The sequence below is a fragment of the Pan paniscus genome, chromosome 1 (genome assembly GCF_029289425.2).
Source record: "Pan paniscus chromosome 1, NHGRI_mPanPan1-v2.0_pri, whole genome shotgun sequence".
NCBI classification, from domain to species: domain Eukaryota; kingdom Metazoa; phylum Chordata; class Mammalia; order Primates; family Hominidae; genus Pan; species Pan paniscus.
In genome coordinates, this window is record NC_073249.2 from 213423055 (window position 1) to 213440642 (window position 17588).

The following is a 17588-nucleotide window of genomic DNA, read 5'->3' on the forward strand; positions in this document are numbered from 1 at the left end:
TTCCACCTGAAAATGGCTAAGATTTGGCCGGGCGCTGGGGCTCACACCTGTAATCCCAGCACTTTAGGAGGCCGAGGCAGGTGAATCACCTGGGGTCAGGAGTTCGAGACCAGCCTGGCCAGCATGATGAAACCCTCTCTCTGCTAAAAATACAAAAATTAGCTGGGCGTGGTGGCACATGCCTGTAATCCCAGCTACTCTGGAGGCTGAGGCAGGAGAATCACTTGAACCTGGGAGGCAGAGGTTGCAGTGAGCCGAGATGTCGCCACTGCACTCCAGCCTGAGTGACAGAGGGAGACTCCGTCTCAAAAAAAAAAAAAGAGAGAAAAGAAAATGGCTAAGATTTAAATATATCATCTTAGCCATTTTCAAGTGGACAGTTTGTTTCTCTAGCATGAAGCTACCTTCACATTGTTGTGTTATAAATTTTACCACAATTAAAAATATTTTTGGCCAGCCTGGGCAACATGGCTAAACCCTATCTCTACAAATAAATACAAAAAATTAGCCAGGAGTGGGGTCACACATGACTGTCATCCCGGTCACTCGGGAGACTGAGGTGGGAGGATCGCCTGAGCCCAAGAGGTCGAGGCTGCAGTGGCTGAGATCACGCCACTGTACTCCAGCCTGGGTGACAGAGTAAGACCCTGTCTAAAAAATAAAAAATAAAAAATTTTGAACTGGATTTAAAAAATACCCCAAGGCAGGGCATCTGATGCTCAGCACGGCTGCTGCGTGAGTGAGGCTGGCTACTTCTGTGTTGTGGGTGCTGTCTTGTGCAGTGCGGGACGTTCCATGGCATCCTTGTCTTCCACCTTCCAGATGCTACTGGCGCTCCACCCAGTGTGACAACCAAAAATGTCTTCAGACATCGACAAATCCCCCGATGGGCAAGATTACCCCCAGCGGAGAACCATTGCCCTGAAGGGTTGTTGGGCAAGAGGGTTACATTAAATGGTAACCGGGAAGTACTCATCGTAGTTCCTGATAAATAGCAGGAGTTTCTAGAAATATTACTTCCCAATAGGATGCCTGCTTGACAGTGTCATGGGAGGGGACACACACACCCCTGCGTATCCTGAGACACACAGCACATCTCTTCTTCTAGTGTGCCGGCGAGCCCACCATTACAGATGAACTTGGGACAGTGGGTGCTTTAGAAGGGCAGGCCTGGGAGGGAGCCACAGTGGGTGCCTGACCATCCAGAGGCCGTGTGGAGCTCTGAGCACCATGACAGGCTATGGGAGGTACCAGACTCATGGACCATTCCTAGATTTCCTCACACTGCCTAACCAGAAGGTTCTCTCTAACCAAATCACCCATAGTCACCAGACACAGGTTAGTATCCCTAGTACTCAGCCTGGGGCTCAACTCATAGGAAGTGTTTATTTTGGATGATGGAGCGGGTGGGGGTGGAGGTGGACATGGGGAGGTGGTGGGAGCAGCAGTGGCAGTGATGGTTGAGATGACGGGGTGATGGTGACATCAGTGGGGATAGTGGAAACTCATGCTTTTTTCCCAAGAGTATAATTTTCTATAAGGCTGGGCGCAGTGGCTCACGCCTGTAATCCCAGCACTTTGGGAGGCTGAGGCAGGCGGATCACTTGAGGTCAGGAGTTCAAGACCAGCCTGGCTAACATGGTGAAACCCCATCTCTACTAAAAATACGAAAATTAGCCAGGCATGGTGGCAACTGCCTGTAATTCCAGCTACTCGGGAGGCTGAGGCAGGAGAATCGCTTGAACCCGAGAGGCGGAGGTTACAGTGAGCCGGTCACGCCACTGTACTCCAGCCTGGGCGACAGAGTGAGACTCTGTCTAAAAAAAAAAAAACAAAAAAAAAAAACAAAAAAACAAAAAAAGCACTATGATCATTCTCTGCTCCTTTCTTACCAGGGGAAGGACAGATTACAAAAATCACATGAACAGTCAGTCGGTTTTCCTCGCTTATGCGTGCGACTGATGTCAGTGTTTTAAGATGAGGGGTGGGACTCAGGCTAGTGTGTGGGATTCAGACACAGGTCACACCCCTGGTGCAGGGTCCCTTTTACTGCACTGCCCCTTCTACAGGACACACTCTGTGGAGCCAGGACAAGCCAGGGTGAGCCCTTGACCCGAAGCTGCAGATGTAGCTTCCTCTTAGCAAAATCAGCTTATTACTCAATCAGACGAAGTGTCTGCGGTGGAAACGAGACGGGAGTTTAATTGGGAATTTTCCCCGTATGCAGCTGTCGATATTTAATGAAAGTGGTGGTGGAGAACACAGGTCAGCACTATCAGAAATTAGAGCTGGTGTTCCTGGCACCCCTGTCCCCAGGAAAGAAGCAAGCCCTGCAGTCCCCTCTCGGCTGCCTCCTTACGAAGAACATTTCTCTGCGGCTTGAAGCGGCTGCAGCAGTGACTGTAGCACGTGCAGCTTCCCCAGATGCTCAGGGTGAATTAAGGACCTGGTGCCTGGGAAGAGCACTACACAGGGAGTCAGGAGACCTGGGTTCCAGTCCAGACTCCAAGTGGCCTTAGACAAATTGCCCAAGTTCTCTGGGCCTCTCATCTGTAAAATAAAGGAGAGGGGTGGGGAGGGAGGGGAAATGAGAGATATCAAAGGTGACTTCAGATCTTCTATGATGCTGTGAAACCAAGGCTGGCTGTGGGCGTGAAAGGCCAAAAAGCTACTGTTATTTCTTGGGCCTTTGGGTTTGGAGTTCCTGGAGGCTGGCAAGGAGGGCAGGGGAAGCTGTTCTACCAGCATAGGCTGGGCTCTCAGCCAGGGAGGGGAAGGCAGAAGAGAGTGATGGGGAGTAGTAAGCTCTTGCCAGGAGCAGAGGGACCAAAGCCCAGTGATCCCTGGAGAACCTTCCATGTTTGTCCTTCCTCTAGGCCATGGGAGGAAGAATCTGCCTTCCCTGGAAGTTGTAGCTGCAGTAATGGCTGCAGGGTATTTTACTGTGTAGATGAGCCACGATTTACTTACTCAGCCCCGGGAGGTTTCCAGTTTTCTCTCCTAGAAGCAATGCTGCTGTGAACAGCCTTGCCCACATTCTTCATGATTTCCCTAAGACACATTCCCGCAAGTTGAAGTTGTGGAAATGGATAAGGTTGGGTGGGCTGGATCGACCATACTTCTCTCCAATCCCCCCTTCGCACGACGGCCTCTCACCTTGGGAAGACTTGCAAAGCTCATGTCATAGCTCCTGGGCAGGCAGTTCACAGAAGGACACATCCAAATTTCCAGTGAGCACGTAATACAATGTTCAGCTCTCCTAATAATCAGATAAATGCAAACTAAATCAACAATATACCCTTTCATGGCTTATCAGATTGATAAAGATGAAAGAGTGACAAAATCCAGTGTTGGCGCAAGTTCAAGGACTCACCCACAACCTTCAACTTGTGGGAATGTATCTTAGGGAAATAATTAAGAATGTGTTCAGCCAGTCACGGTGGCTCAGGCCTGAAATCCCAGCACTTTCAGAGGCTGAGGCGGGTGGATCATGAGGTCAGGAGTTCAAGACCAGCCTGGCCAACATGGTGAAACCCCATCTCTACTAAAAATACAAAAATGAGCCAGGCATGGTGGCAAGTGCCTGTAATTCCAGCTGCTCAGGAGGCTGAGGCAGGAGAATTGCTTGAACCCGGGAGGCGGAGGTTGCAGTGAGCCGAGATCCCACCACCACTATACTCCAGCCTGGGCGACAGAGCAGGACTCTGTCTCAGACAAAAAAAAAAAAAAAAAAGTGTGCAAGGCTGTTCATAGCAGCATTAGTTCTAAGAGAGAAAACTGGAAAGATCCTGGGGTTGGGTAAGTAAATCATGGCTCATCTACACAATAAAATGCCTTGCAGCCATTGAAAATGATATATTTGTTGAATGGAAAGATGTTCCCAGTATGGTTATCCGACAGAGTGGTGGAGTGCATTTCTGCTTGGTAGATTTATGTACACACACACACACACACACACAAACACACACAATCTAGAAAGGTATAAGCCAAGTGTTAACTTTTTTTTAAATTCTCCCTTCTTTTTGATTATTTTTATTGTCTCAGTATATATGTGAGTTTTGCCTAATACGTGGAGATAAGAAAACAAAAAAATATTTTTAATGACAAAAAGCGCTTACCAGAGCCTGTTGTTAATCTGAGTTACGCAGTTCCCAGGAGGCCAGATCAGGGGAAAGGGCCTGAGAGATCCTCTGGCTGCAGGCCTGTTTGTTGGCAAGGGGCCGGTCCGGTGCAAGAGATTAATCTCAGTCTAACATCCGCTGTGTCACTGTCTATTTCTGGAGAATGGCAGCTCTTCACCCTCTCCAGCTCAGGTGTCAGCTGCTGGGGAGAAGTCATCACTCAAGGGGAGGGAGCCCAGACAGGTGGTGACGGGCAGGCCACGGAGCCGCCCTGCACAAGGGAGATGCCTGTCTCTTCTGAATGTGCCCTGGAAGAGAAGGAAGTCGTGGTTATAAGGGGAGGGCGCTGTGGGCCCTGTTCTGCCTAGGCCAGAATGAGACGGAGCCCACTTTGGTTTCAGTGGGTTGGAGGTAGACCCATCGCAAGACGAAAGGTGGGAAGTCGACTTCCCACCAGTTGAGCCTGCCTATTGTGGGGAGGTGAGCTGCATCACTCCCGCTGCCTCCCAAAGCCCTCGTGCCACCAAGCACATGGTTTTATAGAACAACAGGACCCAGTTAAATGATTTGTGGCTGTGGGATAAAGGCTGACAGTTAGGACAGGAGCCCGATTCGTTCTTGAATTCCGTTGTCCTAGAATCCATCGGTTGGGTATCTTGAGCGTAAACAACAGAAGCCAACTCTGACTAATGTAGGCAGGGAAGGAATTTGTTGCAGGGGTGTCAGATAGTTCACAGAATTGAAGAGAAGCCTGGAGAGGCAGGCTCAGAAGAGAATGGGGCAGGTCTGCAGGTGGAGAACGCAGAACCAATGGACAGTTTCTGCAGGGTGGGGCTGCTGGCTGGACTGAACGGGTTCCAGCCATCTATTTAGTCAATCCACCCAAGATTCAGTGTCCTGGGACAGACAGACTGTGGCTCAGTGTGGGTTGGGTACCGACCTCTATGCCAGGAGAGGGCCACACATTTTAAGAAAGTTAGGCTAGGTGCAGTGGCGCACGCCTGTAATCCCAGCACTTTAGGAAGTTGAGGCAGGTGGATCGCTTGAGTCTGGGAGTTCGAGACCAGCCTGGGCAACATGGCAAAATCTCGTCTCTACTAAAAATACAAAAATTAGCTGGGCGTGGTGGTGCGTGCCTGTAACCCCAGTTACTTGAGAGGCTGAGGTGGGAAGATCGGTTGAACCCAGGAGGTGGAGGCTTCAGTGAGCCAAGACCGTGCCACTGCACTCCAGCCTGGGTGATAGAGTGAGACCCTGTCTCAAAAAACAAAAAAAAAGGTACACCAAGACATATTTAATGGGTGAGAGATGATTGCTCCAAAAGGAAGCTGGGGAGTTGCCTCAGGAGAGATGAAGGGGGAGAAGCCAGAGGGCAACAGGTGGCTATGAAATATGTGATTCCTATAGTGGGTTGAATTGTATCCCCCGAAAAGGCGTGTCCGGGTCCTAAGCCTTGGCGCCTATGAATGTGACCTTACTTGGAAAAAGGGTCTTTGCAAATGTAATTAAATGAAGGATCTGGAGATGAGATCATCCTGGACTGAGGGTAGGACTGTCCTAAATCCAATGGCAGATGTCCTTGTAAGGGAAGGGCAGAGGGAGACTTGCAAGACGGAGACACAGAGCAGAGGCCGTATGGAGACAGAGGGAGAGGCTGGAGGGAGGCGGCCATAAGCCAAAGGATGTGAAGAACTACCAGAAGAGTTCGAGACCAGCCTGGCCAACATGGCGAAACCCCATCTCTACTAAAAATACAAAAATTAGCCGGGCGTGGTGGTGGGCGCCTGTAATCCCAGCTATTCGGGAGGCTGAGGCAGGAGAATCGCTTGAACCCGGGAGGCAGAGGTTGCAGTGAGCCGAGATTACACCACTGCACTCCAGCCTGGGTGACAGAGCGAGACTCCGTCTCAAAAAAAAAAAAAAAAAAAAAGAACCACCAGAAGCCGGAGGAGTCCAGGAGGGATTCTCCCCAGAACCTTCAGAGGGAGCCCAGCCTGGCTGACACCTTAATTTCAGAATTCTGGCCTCCCAAACTATGAGAGAATAAATTTGTTTTAAGCCCCTCGGTTTGTGGTAATTTGTAACAGCAGCCCAAAAAACAAACACAGCATGCAACCCCCTTGAATGACATTTTAGTGCTCTTTGCCCTGAGTACTCCAGGCTCAGGCCACCAATGGAGGTAGCATGGGCCCCAAACCAGATTGACAAGACATTGTGCAGCTTTGGCATAATCGTAGGACCCTCTGGGTCTTAGTGTCCCGGCAATAACTTGTGCAAGCATTCTTCTTCTTCTTTTTTTTTTTTTTGAGATGGAGTCTCGCTCTCGCCCAGGCTGGAGTACAGCGGCACAATCTTGGCTCACTGCAAACATCGCCTCCTGAGTTCACGCCATTCTCCTTCCTCAGCCTCCCGATGGGACAGTCGCCCGCCACCATGCCCGGCTAATTTTTTGTATTTTAGTAGAGACAGGGTTTCACCTTGTTAGCCAGGATAGTCTCGATCTCCTGACCTCGTGATCTGCCCGCCTTGGCCTCCCAAAGTGCTGGGATTACAGGTGTGAGCCACTGTGCCTGGCCGTTTTTGTTTGTTTGTTTGTTTTTGTTTTTTTTTGTTTTTTTTAAGATGGGGTTTCGCTCTTGTTGCCTAGGCTGGAGTACAATGGCGCGATCTTGGCTCATCACAACCTCCGCCTCCGGGGTTCAAGCGATTCTCCTGCTTCAGCCTCCTGAGTAGGTGGGATTACAGGCATGCGCCATCACGCCCAGCTAATTTTGTATTTTTGGTAGAGATGGGGTTTCTCCATTTTGGTCAGGATGGTCTTGAACTCCTGACCTCAGGTGATCCCCCTACCTCAGCCTCCCAAAGTGCTGGGATTACAGGCGTGAGCCACTGTGCCTGGCCTGTGCAAGCATTCTTAAGGCAACAGGGAAGGGTATTGTCTAACTGCATAGGCACTAGGGTGAGACCACCTGATTCTAGATCCCGGCTCTTCCATTCTTAGCTGGATAACCTCAAGCAGGTAACATAACTGTTCAGTTTGCTTATCTGCGAACCAGGATCATCCCAGTACCAGCTGCAGAGTTTGTTTTGTAGATTAAAGGAGTGCAGGCAATGCAGAGTGCTTAGAATATCTGGCATATGGTGAGGCTGCAAGAGAGGTTGGCTGATGCATCTCCACTCTGTCTGTTTCCAAAGATCAATGAGAATTTCCACCTCCCAAGAGAGGAAAGCATGAAAACATACACAGCTTCTCTCTACTCCAGAGAGTTGCAAGTTACCTGCTGGTGAATTTGGGGGAAAGAACTTTTGTCCTAGAAGGCAGGGGCCTGTGCCGGTCCAGCACCATCGGCCTCTGGGGATCCATCTGTCTGATAGGGGAGCTGGTTTCAGAACCCCTTTGTGGCCACAGGTCTAAGCCATGTTCTCTGATCCTGTCTTTATTCACATGTTGATTCAAAAATATCACTTACAGGTTCTAGTACTAGGAATACAGCAGGTAACAAAACAAAACGCTGGACCTCACATAGCCGACATGGGAGTGGGGGAGGAGCAGGGGGGCAGAAAATAAATACCTGCGCAGAGAAAAACAAAGAGGAAAGGGGGAGATGGAGGATGATGGGGTGGGGAGAGCGGCTGCTTTGAATGGAGGCAGGGAGGCCTCTTTGAGAAGGTGACTGCCTAGTCACCTGACGAAAAGGAAGGAGCGAGCCAGGCAGAGCAGGCGGGTGCAGAGGCCCTGACGGTGGCCTGCGCGGGGCGTTTGAGGAACGGCAAGCAAGGCGGAGTGGAGGGGTTTAGCAGGGGTGATGCGGCCTGTGGATTTCATTTTAAGAGAGATGGGGAGCCACTGGAGGGATGTTGAGCAGAGGAATGAGTAGAAGTAGTGCAATAAATGTCTCTACACACACACACACACACACACACACACACACGCGTGCTCGCTCCCTCTCCCCTCCCCTCCCCTCCCCGCTCCTCCCCTCCCCACTCCTCTCCTCCCCACTCCTCTCCTCTCTGTTGGTTCTGTTTCTCTGGAACACCCTAATATGGGCACCCCTCTCATATATCTGGAGTCAAACGCAGGCTCAGTCTGAAACTTCAAAAATCTGAACAATGCTAACCACGGGGTTCTCGAGCACGTACGTGGCCAGGTACTGTGGTGAGAGCTTTTCAGATATTCCCTTATTTCATGTTCACAGTATCATCTCGAGGAGGCACTCAGGGTGGCTGGGCCTGGCCCAGGGTCACACAGGCACCAGATGGTGGAGTGACCCAGCCTGGGGTCCGTCCTAACCCTAACGTGGGCAGCATCTCTCCATTCTGTATTTCAGGGCATCCAGGGAGCCCTTCTGACAAGGGTGTTCAGAAGCTGTGCTCCCTGGATGCCCGGTGGCTTCACCTTCCTAGCCTTTCCAGCTCATGGTGGGATCAGGAGGGTGGTTGGAGAGTTCTAGGCCATCTCTTTAGAAGACACTCTGCCTGGGCTGGGTGCGGTGGCTCACGCCTGTAATCCCAGCACTTCGGGAGGCCGAGGCAGGTGGATCACCTGAGGTCTGGAATTTGAGACCAACGTGGCCAAAGTGAAACCCCATCTCTACTAAAAATACAAAAATTAGCTGGGGGTGGTGGCATGTGCCTGTAATCCCAGTTACTCGGGAGGCTTGCTTGAGCCCGGGAGGCAGAGGTTCCAGTGAGCCGAGATCACACAACTGCACTCCAGCCTGGGCTACAGAGCAAGACTCTGTCTCAAAATTAAATAAATAAATTAATAAAAAAAAAAAAAAAAAAAAAAAGACACTGTGCCTTGAGGGAGCTTGTTGGGAGGGGCTGGGCCAGGCTGGTGCAGCCCTAGGTCTCGTGCCTGGGAGAGTGGGAGGCACGATGCAGTGGCCAAGCTCCAGAGCCAGACCAGCTGGGGTCAGGCCCAGCTCTGGCATTTCCCTGCTACATGGCCCCGGGCAAGTCACTTGCCCTCTCTGTGCTTCAGTTTGGTCAGCTATAAGATGGGGATACTTAGAGTGGCCTTCTGATCAGGTTGGCCTGAGGAATAAACAAGGCTAGCATGTTTTGTGAAGCTTCAAGTGTGCCAGGCACACACCAGGTGCTGTGAAGTATTGGCTTTCCTTCACTATTCTTAACTTAGACAGCTGAAGGGATAGGTCAGGAAAAGGAGAACATTCCAAGGTCAGGTAGGAACATTGCAGGGATCCCATGGTCACCTCCATGTGCCGCATGCCAGCCCATCCTTCCACTGTCCTGCTGATCCAGCCCCCAAAGCCCCCTCTGTGAGCTTGCCCTTGACCTGTCTTGTGGGGCTTTGCACTTTCTTTTTTCTTTTTTTTTTCCGAGATGAAGTCTTATTCGGTAGCGCAAGCTGGAGTGCAGTGGCATAATCTCGGCTCACGGCAGCGTTTGCCTCTGGGGCTCAAGCAATTTTCCTGTCTCAGCCTCCCAAGTAGCTGGGACTAGAGGCATGCGCCACCACACCTGGTTAGTTTTTTTGTTATTTTTAGTAGAGACAGGGTTTCACCATGTTGCCTGGGGTGGTCTTGAACTCCTGCATTCAGGCGATCCACCTGCCTCAGCCTCCCAAAGTGCTGGGGTTACAGGTGTGAGCCACCGTGCCTGGCCAGGCTTTGCACTTTGTACTTTAAGTGTTCTCTTTTGTGCCTGTGTCCCGATGCCTCTCCTGTAAGACCTAAGCTCCAAGAGGCCAGGGCCACCTCTCTCTGTCTCTCTCTCTTCCTCCCACTCTCCCTGCCTTCCTTCCATCTTCCCTTCATTCCTTTTGTATCCTGCATGGCATGTAGCATGAAGCCTCACCTGTTTTGCTTAATGCATGAATTAAAGGAAGCCATTTAATAACTAAATGTCTATTTATTGACTAAAAATAGGCCTGTCTTAGAAGGTTACTATCTTAGTCTTCTCAGGCTGCCATAAGAAAACACCATAGATTGGTGGCTTAACAAGCAGGCATTTATTTCCTCACAGTTCTGGAGGGTGGAAGTCTGAGATCAGGGTGCCAGCAGGGCTGGGTTCTGGAGAGGGCTCTCTTCCTGGCTTGCAGACGGTCGCCTTCTTTCTGGGTCCTCACATGGCAGAGAGAGAGAGAGAGAGAGAGAGAGAGAGAGAGAGAGAGAGAGAGAGAAAAAGAAAGTGAGAGGCAGAGACAGATTGGGAGAGCTCTCTGGTGTCTCTTCTTCTAAGAACACATTGGCCGGGCACGGTGACTCATGCCTGTAATCCCAGTACTTTGGGAGGCCAAGGCGGGCGGATCACAAGGTCAGGAGGTCGAGACCATCCTGGCTAACACGGTGAAACCCCGTCTCTACTAAAAAAATACAAAAAAAATTAGCCGGGTGTGGTGGTGGGCGCCTGTAGTCCCAGCTACTCTGGAGGCTGAGGAAGGAGAATGGCGTGAACCCGGGAGGCGGAGCTTGTAGTGAGCCGAGATCATGCCAGTGCACTCCAGCCTGGGCGACAGAGCGAGACTCCATCTCAAAAAAAAAAAAACAAAAAAAACATAAGAACACGAATCCCTGGCCAGATGCTGTGTCTCACATCTGAAGCCCCAGCACTTTGGGAGGCCAAGGTAGATCTCTACTAAAAATACAAAAAAATTAACTGGACATTGTGGTGCACACCTGTAATCCCAGCTACTTGGGAGGCTGAGGCAGGAGAATCGCTTGAACCCAGGAAGCAGAGGTTGTGGTGAGTCGAGATCGCGCCACTGCCCTCCAGAGTGAGACTCCATCTTGTTGGGGGGGTGGGGAGGAAGAACACTAATCCCATCAGGACGGCCACACCCTAGTTACCTAATCTCATCTAACCCTAACTGCCTCCCAGAGGCCTCACCTCCAAATACCATCACACTGGGAGCTAGGGCTTCCACATATGCATTTTGGGGATCTAAATGTGTAGTCCATAATAGCCACCTAATGGCTGGGCCTGGTGGCTCACGCCTTTAATCTCAGAGCTTTGTGAAGCTGAGGTGGGAGGATTGTTTGAGGACAGCAGTTCCAGACCAGCCTGGGTGTATTAGTCTGTTCTCGTGCTGCTAACAAAGACATACCTGAAACTGGGTACTTTATAAAGGAAAGAGGTTTAATGGACTCACAGTTCCACATGGCTGGGGAGGCCTCACAATCATGGTGGAAGGTGAAGGAGGAGCAAACTCACGTCTTACACGGTGGCAGGCAAGAGCGCATGTAGAGGTGAACTCCCATTTCTAAAAACATCATCGTAGTGAGACTTATTCACAACCAGGAGAACAGTATGCGGGAAACCTACCAACCCCGTGATTCAATGATCTCCACCTTAACAGTTGGGGATTATTACAATTCAAGGTGAGATTTGGGTGAGGACACAGCCAAACCATATCACTGGGCAACAGAGTGAGACCCTGTCTTTACAAAAAAGTTTAAAAGTCTACATAATAGCTATATACTTAGTAGAGCATTTCACTCTGAAGCACTGATCCTCAACTGAGGTGACTTTGTCTTCCCCACCCAGGGGACACGTAGCAATGTCTGGAGACAGTTTGTTTCTGTTTTTTTTTTAGACAGAGTTTCGCTCTTATTACCCAGGCTGGAGTGCAATGGCGTGATCTCGGCTCACTGCAGCCTCTACCTCCTGGGTTCAAGCAATTCTCTTGCCTCAGCCTCCCAAGTAGCTGGGATTACAGGCATGCGCCACCATGCCCAGCTAATTTTTGTATTTTTAGTACAGGTGGGGTTTCGCCATATTGGCCAGGTTGGTCTCGAGCTCCTGACCTCAGGTAATCCACCCGCCTCGGCCTCCCAAAGTGCTGGGATTACAGGCATGAGCCACCACTCCCGGACTGGAGACAGTTTTGATTGTCACACTGGGTGGGAGGTGTTGCTGGCATCTGGTAGGTGGAGGCCAGGGATGCTGCTAAACATCCTGCAGGACACAGGACGGCCCCTATGTCAAAAAATGTTCCTGTCCCAAATGTCAGTAATGGCCAAGTTGAGAAACCCTGGTTTAAACAAGGGTCCGCCAGGAGAGAAGAGGGGACCCTGGAGTCTGCGTATGCCAAGTCTAGAGTTGTGCTGTTGGCTTCACAGCCTTTGTAGCCAGCTTTTGTAGCAATACCCTCAGCCTTGTGCTGGGCCCTGTCTGCCTGGCAGACTCTCTTTGTCCAACTCTTCTTATTTCTCTGCCCTTTGTGAGCTATGAAAGCTCATCAAGTCAGTGGATCTTATCATGAAAGCCCCACTAAGCACTGCCGTTCTAAAGTCCCCACCCCTGGTGGGCTTGTGTGCACCGTTTTTCAAACAAGCCCATTTCTTCTAGCCACAGAGAAATGTGAGATGACATTTTCTAAAATTGTCACTTTGTAAAAGTGCCAAGATGAGTCTCAAGGCACAAAGAACATTGTGGAAATCAGAACTGACTTGGGAAGTGGTGGCTTGCAAAGGTTGGATTTAAACGGCAGGTGCCGTGGGCTTATGTTGTTGGGTCGTGGTGGTTTTCCGGTTGATACCGCTTCCTGAAGATGAGGATTTCTAGAAAATTTCTCCAGCTAAATAATGATCTGTCACTAGTTTGGAGGCTGCAAATAATCTGCTGGCTTTAGAAACTGTCTGTGCTTCACACAGTCTGTTGGTGTCCATCTTACTTATTTTCATAACGTTTTTGGCCGGGGTAGGCTGTTAGGAGGCAGGTTGATTGATGTTTTTCCATTTTTTCATTGAAGACATGAGTGTCTGCAAAAAAAAAAAAGCCCAGTATAACTTTGTTTTAAAGTGCTCCTGTTTTTATTTTTATTTTTTAAAAGATAAAGCTCTCCTGTTTTATTCAAATGCATTTAAAATTCTCAGAAGTTTGGCCTCTTTCAGAAAAAGAAACAGTCAAAAACAGTAATCAAGTATAAATTGGGGAGGCCTGCAGAGCTCTGGTCCAGCTAATTCCTTGGGTATATAAAGCAGACACTGATTCTGGGAGAGGAGGGAATGCAGAGTCTGGTTGCTAGGCAATGGTTCCCATGGGACAGAAGCATCCATGGGTTGGCTGTAGACTACATAAAAGATGGGGCAGGACAGAAGGAAGGAGGATGCTCAGATACTATTCCTCCATCTTCTGTTTCTGAGATGGAGAAAAAAAGACACACAAACCCCCCCAGGGTGGTTGCAGGGTTGCTGTGTAATTAGCAGGGCTGCTTTTTCCAGGACAGAAGCCTGCTAATTAGCGAGGTGTGAAGAAATCATTTCAACTTTCACATAATGCTGGAAATGGGTTAAGGGTCAGCTTTTTGAAACCTGGAAGCACCAAAAAAGAGAGGAGGTGAAGGTTTTCCTGAGAGTTGAAGGAAGCCAGAGGCAAGCAGAGGCTGAAGGCAGTTGAGCTTCATGTCAAAATGGTGTCCTTGCATCTCTCTGGCTATTCTCACTGGGAAAAGGGCACCTTGTTAATCAAAGGATAAGAGTAAGCTTCCATAGCCAAATGGCTGGGTTCAAATCCTGGCTTCATCACTGTGAAGCTGCATTGCCAAAGGCAAGCTATGCACATGCTCTCAGTTTTCTCATCCATGAAATGGGCATAATAACAGTACTTACCTCATAAGATTGTTATGAGTAAAAACGTGTGTAGTGATTAGAACAAGATCTGCACATAGTAAGTGCAACATGACTGTTAGTTACTACTTTATTTATTTTTCTCTTCTCTTCCAGATCAGAAACAAAAGATCTGAGCTCTTTATGCATTCTAATACCATTCATTCTCTTATAACTGAGGTTTGTAAAATCATGGTCGTCATTTGAATTTGCACATAGCTCGTATTGTGTATCAGTCAGGATGATTATGCTTGGTAACAAACAGTCTTTAGCAGCTCTGTACCACATAAGCTATTTCTTTGGTTCATGTCCAAGGAGGGCTGGTGTTGGGGATGGGGGGGCTCTGTTCATAATATTTATTCAGAGACCTTAACCATCAGGGGCTTTATCTCAACACATGGTGTGTTTCTCACCTAAGCTGATGCTAAATTCTCCTATGTTCACTCAGCTACCCCTGGCTACATTGTGTTCCCTGAATGCTGAGCTCTTTCCCAACATTTCTTTTTTTTCTTTTTGACACAGGGTCTCTGTTTTCTGGGCTAGAGTGCAGTGGCGTGATCATAGCCTCAGTTTCCCAGGCTGAAATGATCCTCCTGCCTCAGCCTCCTGAGTAGCTTGAACTACAGGTGTGTACCACCACACCTGGCTAATTTTTAAAATTTTTGTAGAGACAGGGTCTTGCTATGTTGCCCAGGCTGGTCTCGAACTCCTGAGCTCAAGTAAGTCTCTCATCTTGGCCTCCCAAAGTGTTAGGATTATAGACATGAGCCACCACACCTGGCCTTTTTCCCAGCTTCTTGTCTCTGCCTAGAATGTTCTTCTCATGGCTAGTTTCAGCTCATCCTTTTGACCTTAGCTGAAATAATACCTCCTGATCACCCCTGTTAAAGACAATTCTTTGTCCCAGACTTTCTTTATCATTCTACCCTGACGTTTCATCCTAAACATTTTACATATATCTTGAACTATTCATTTATTGTCTAAAATGTAAGCTGAATGAAGGCAAAGGCTTTGTTTTGTTTCCTGCTGTATCCCCAGGGCCTTGTACATGGCAAATACTAAAAAATATCTGTGGCATAAATGAATGTCTATATTCTCGCACTAGAATTTAAACTCTCTGAGAGTAGAGGACTTAGTTGCCTTGTATATCACCAACCCGGTTGTTGGCCCAGGAGAAGTAGAAGTTCAAGTCTGGGCAACATGGCGAAATCCATCTTCAATACATTCTTTTTTTTTGAGATGGAGTCTTGCTCTGTCGCCCAGTCTAGAGTGCAGTGGGGCGATCTCAGCTCACTGCAACCTCTGCCTCCTGGGTTCAAGTGATTCTTGTGCCTCAGCCTCTTGAGTAGCTGGAATTACAGGAGCACACCACCATGCCCGGCTAATTTTGTATTTTGTATTTTTAGTAGAAACAGGATTTCACCATGTTGGCCAGGCTGGTCCCGAACTCCTGACCATGCTAACCCTCTTTTCATTTCCACTCAGAGGACAGTGAAGAGGAGGATAGTATCTAAGTTGGAAAGTGGCACTACCAAGTGGAGGGTCTGTCCACTAGTTGGCACTGACCCATCCCACTGCATCTGCCCCAACCTCCACTCCCTGCTACTAGTCGGGTCTGGATTAGGGTCTACAGATGTCCTAAACCCGAAACAGATAATGGTGCCCTTCCATCCCCGCTCTGAGTAATTCAAAATCAAAAGAGTACTAAACCTGGCTGGGTGCAGTGGCTCACGCCTGTAATCCCAGCACTTTCGGAGGCCGAGGTGGGCGGATCACCTGAGGTCAGGAGTTCAAGACCAGCCTGGCCAACATGGTGAAACCCTGTCTCTACTAAAAATACTAAAATTAGTCAGGTGTGGTGGTGCACACCTGTAATCCCAGCTACTTGGGAGGCTGAGGCAGGAGAATCGCTTGAACCCAGGAGGTAGAGGCTGCAGTGAGCCGAGATCATGCCATGTTGCCTGGGCAACAGAGACTCCGTCTCAAAAACAAAAAATAAAAAACAAACACCTGAAAATAGGTCAGCGAAGACCAGCACGTTCCAATTTTTCCCATGGTGATCACTCTAAGGCTTTTTTTTTTTTCAAGTTTAAATTCCATTTAAATTAGCCTTTTCCCCCCTTTTATTTTTGGGAGGATGTTTGCACATTGCTGGCTTTGTAAGCACCTGCCTTGTCAACTTTTAGGCAACCTTGAGCTGCAGTCTAAATCTCTCTCTCCTCTGCCTGCCTTTTCTCAGGCCTTGATGAAATCCAGTGCTCCCTGCCCATGGAGAGCAGGAGGATATCCCTGCGTGAGCTGTCGGAGGCCAGCTTCAGCGAGTGTAGGTTCAGCCTGTCACTCACAGACCTCTTCATCATCATTTTCTCCGGTGTGGCTGTGTCCATTGCGGCCATCATCTCCAGCTTCTTCCTGGCCACTGTGGTGCAGTGCTTCCAGAGGTGTGCACCCAACAAAGATGCAGAGGATGAAGACGAGGACGAGGATGACTGAGCCACCTCCTCCCTCCTGCTTCTTACTCTCCAGCACCGAACCAGAAGCTCTCTCCAAGACGAGAGGGAAATGCTGAAAATGGAAAAGCATTGGCCACCGTCTGTGAACTGAACAGAGCCTGTTCCATGTCTTGGCCCCTGGGTACACCTGCTGGGACCACCGATCTCAGAGTTTAGAATCAGCAGAGCACAGAAGCCCAGGAAGGATGGAGGGAATTACTCCTGGAGCATAACCTGCCTCTCAGATCAAGGTGTGTGTTGGGGGAGAAGATGACCGAGTCAGGCTTCATAGCTGATGACTAAAAGCCTCCCCCAGGAGATATGAAGACTGGCAGCTTTCAATGGCAAAGATGATTTTACGCCATTCTTTTTCTGACCTGTACTGGGAGATCATGAAACATCTGCCTTCCTCCCAAGAAACAGCAGCTCAAACAGTGGAGATTCAAATTCGGATCATTCACCACAAGAACGAGAACTTTGATCCTTATATAATAGGCCTCAGCAACCTTGGGATGTTATACTGGGAACTAATAAACTCGTGCGCAATAGACTCAATGTTTACGTTCCCCCAGATTTTATATGTTGAAACCTAATCCCCAATGTGATGGTATTTGAAGGTGGGGCTTTTGGGAGGTGATTAGGTTTAGATCATATCATGAGGATGGGGCCCAAATGATGGGATTAGTGCCCTCATGAAAGGTAGCCCCAGAGAGCTCCTTCACCCCTCCAATGCTTGAGGATGCAGCAAGAAATCAGCCGCCCATGAACCGAGAAGCAGGCCCTCACCAGAACCCAGCCATGCTGGCACCCAGATCTCATACTTCCAGCCTCCAGAACTGGGAGAAATAAATAAATATCTGTTGTTTGTAAGCCACTCAATCTCTGGTATTCTGTTATAGTGGTCGAAATGGACCCATGAAGAAGCTAACAACTGGTCAGAGGGTGTCTGTTGTTAATTTTGGTAAGCTGGTTGGGAAAACTTTGACTTGACATAACTCAAACCCTGATCTTTATCCTAAGTGGTAGTGACTTGTAGAGGAAGGATTAGTTGCTTTGTACAGTTGTGATGGTCTCTCTGCTCAGCATCATTTTTCCTTCTGAAGGACAGACAGGTTGTTCCCCTCCATCACCCACTTCCTGAGTTCCTTCCCAGCTACTCTCTATGTCAGCACAGTTCTCTATCTCCAGAACTTTTGGTAAACTTGCCTGGAGGCCAGTATTCCAATCAGCATGTTGCACCAGATCAACCAAATGCTTAAAAAACAAAAAAACAAAACAAAAAACACTGGGACTTGGGCTCTGAAAAACTTCCATCAGTGGCCCTTAGGGTGTATGTGACATTGCTTTGGTGCACAGGCTATGACGGGCACCAAAAAAAGTGTTTTCCAGGCTGTGGAATGCAG

General features: G+C 49.0%; 1 protein-coding gene across 1 annotated transcript in view; it reads left to right on the plus strand.

Annotated features, from left to right (window-relative positions):
* LRRC38 (leucine rich repeat containing 38) overlaps nucleotides 1–17059 on the plus strand; it is a 39069-nt gene extending 22010 nt beyond the window's left edge. Inside the window, exon 2 of the mRNA XM_034955717.4 lies at nucleotides 15933–17059. Coding sequence (XP_034811608.1) covers nucleotides 15933–16186 — 254 coding nt within the window. The 3' untranslated portion in view covers nucleotides 16187–17059. The remainder of the gene's footprint in view (nucleotides 1–15932) is intronic.
* The last annotated feature ends 529 nt before the right edge of the window (nucleotides 17060–17588 follow it).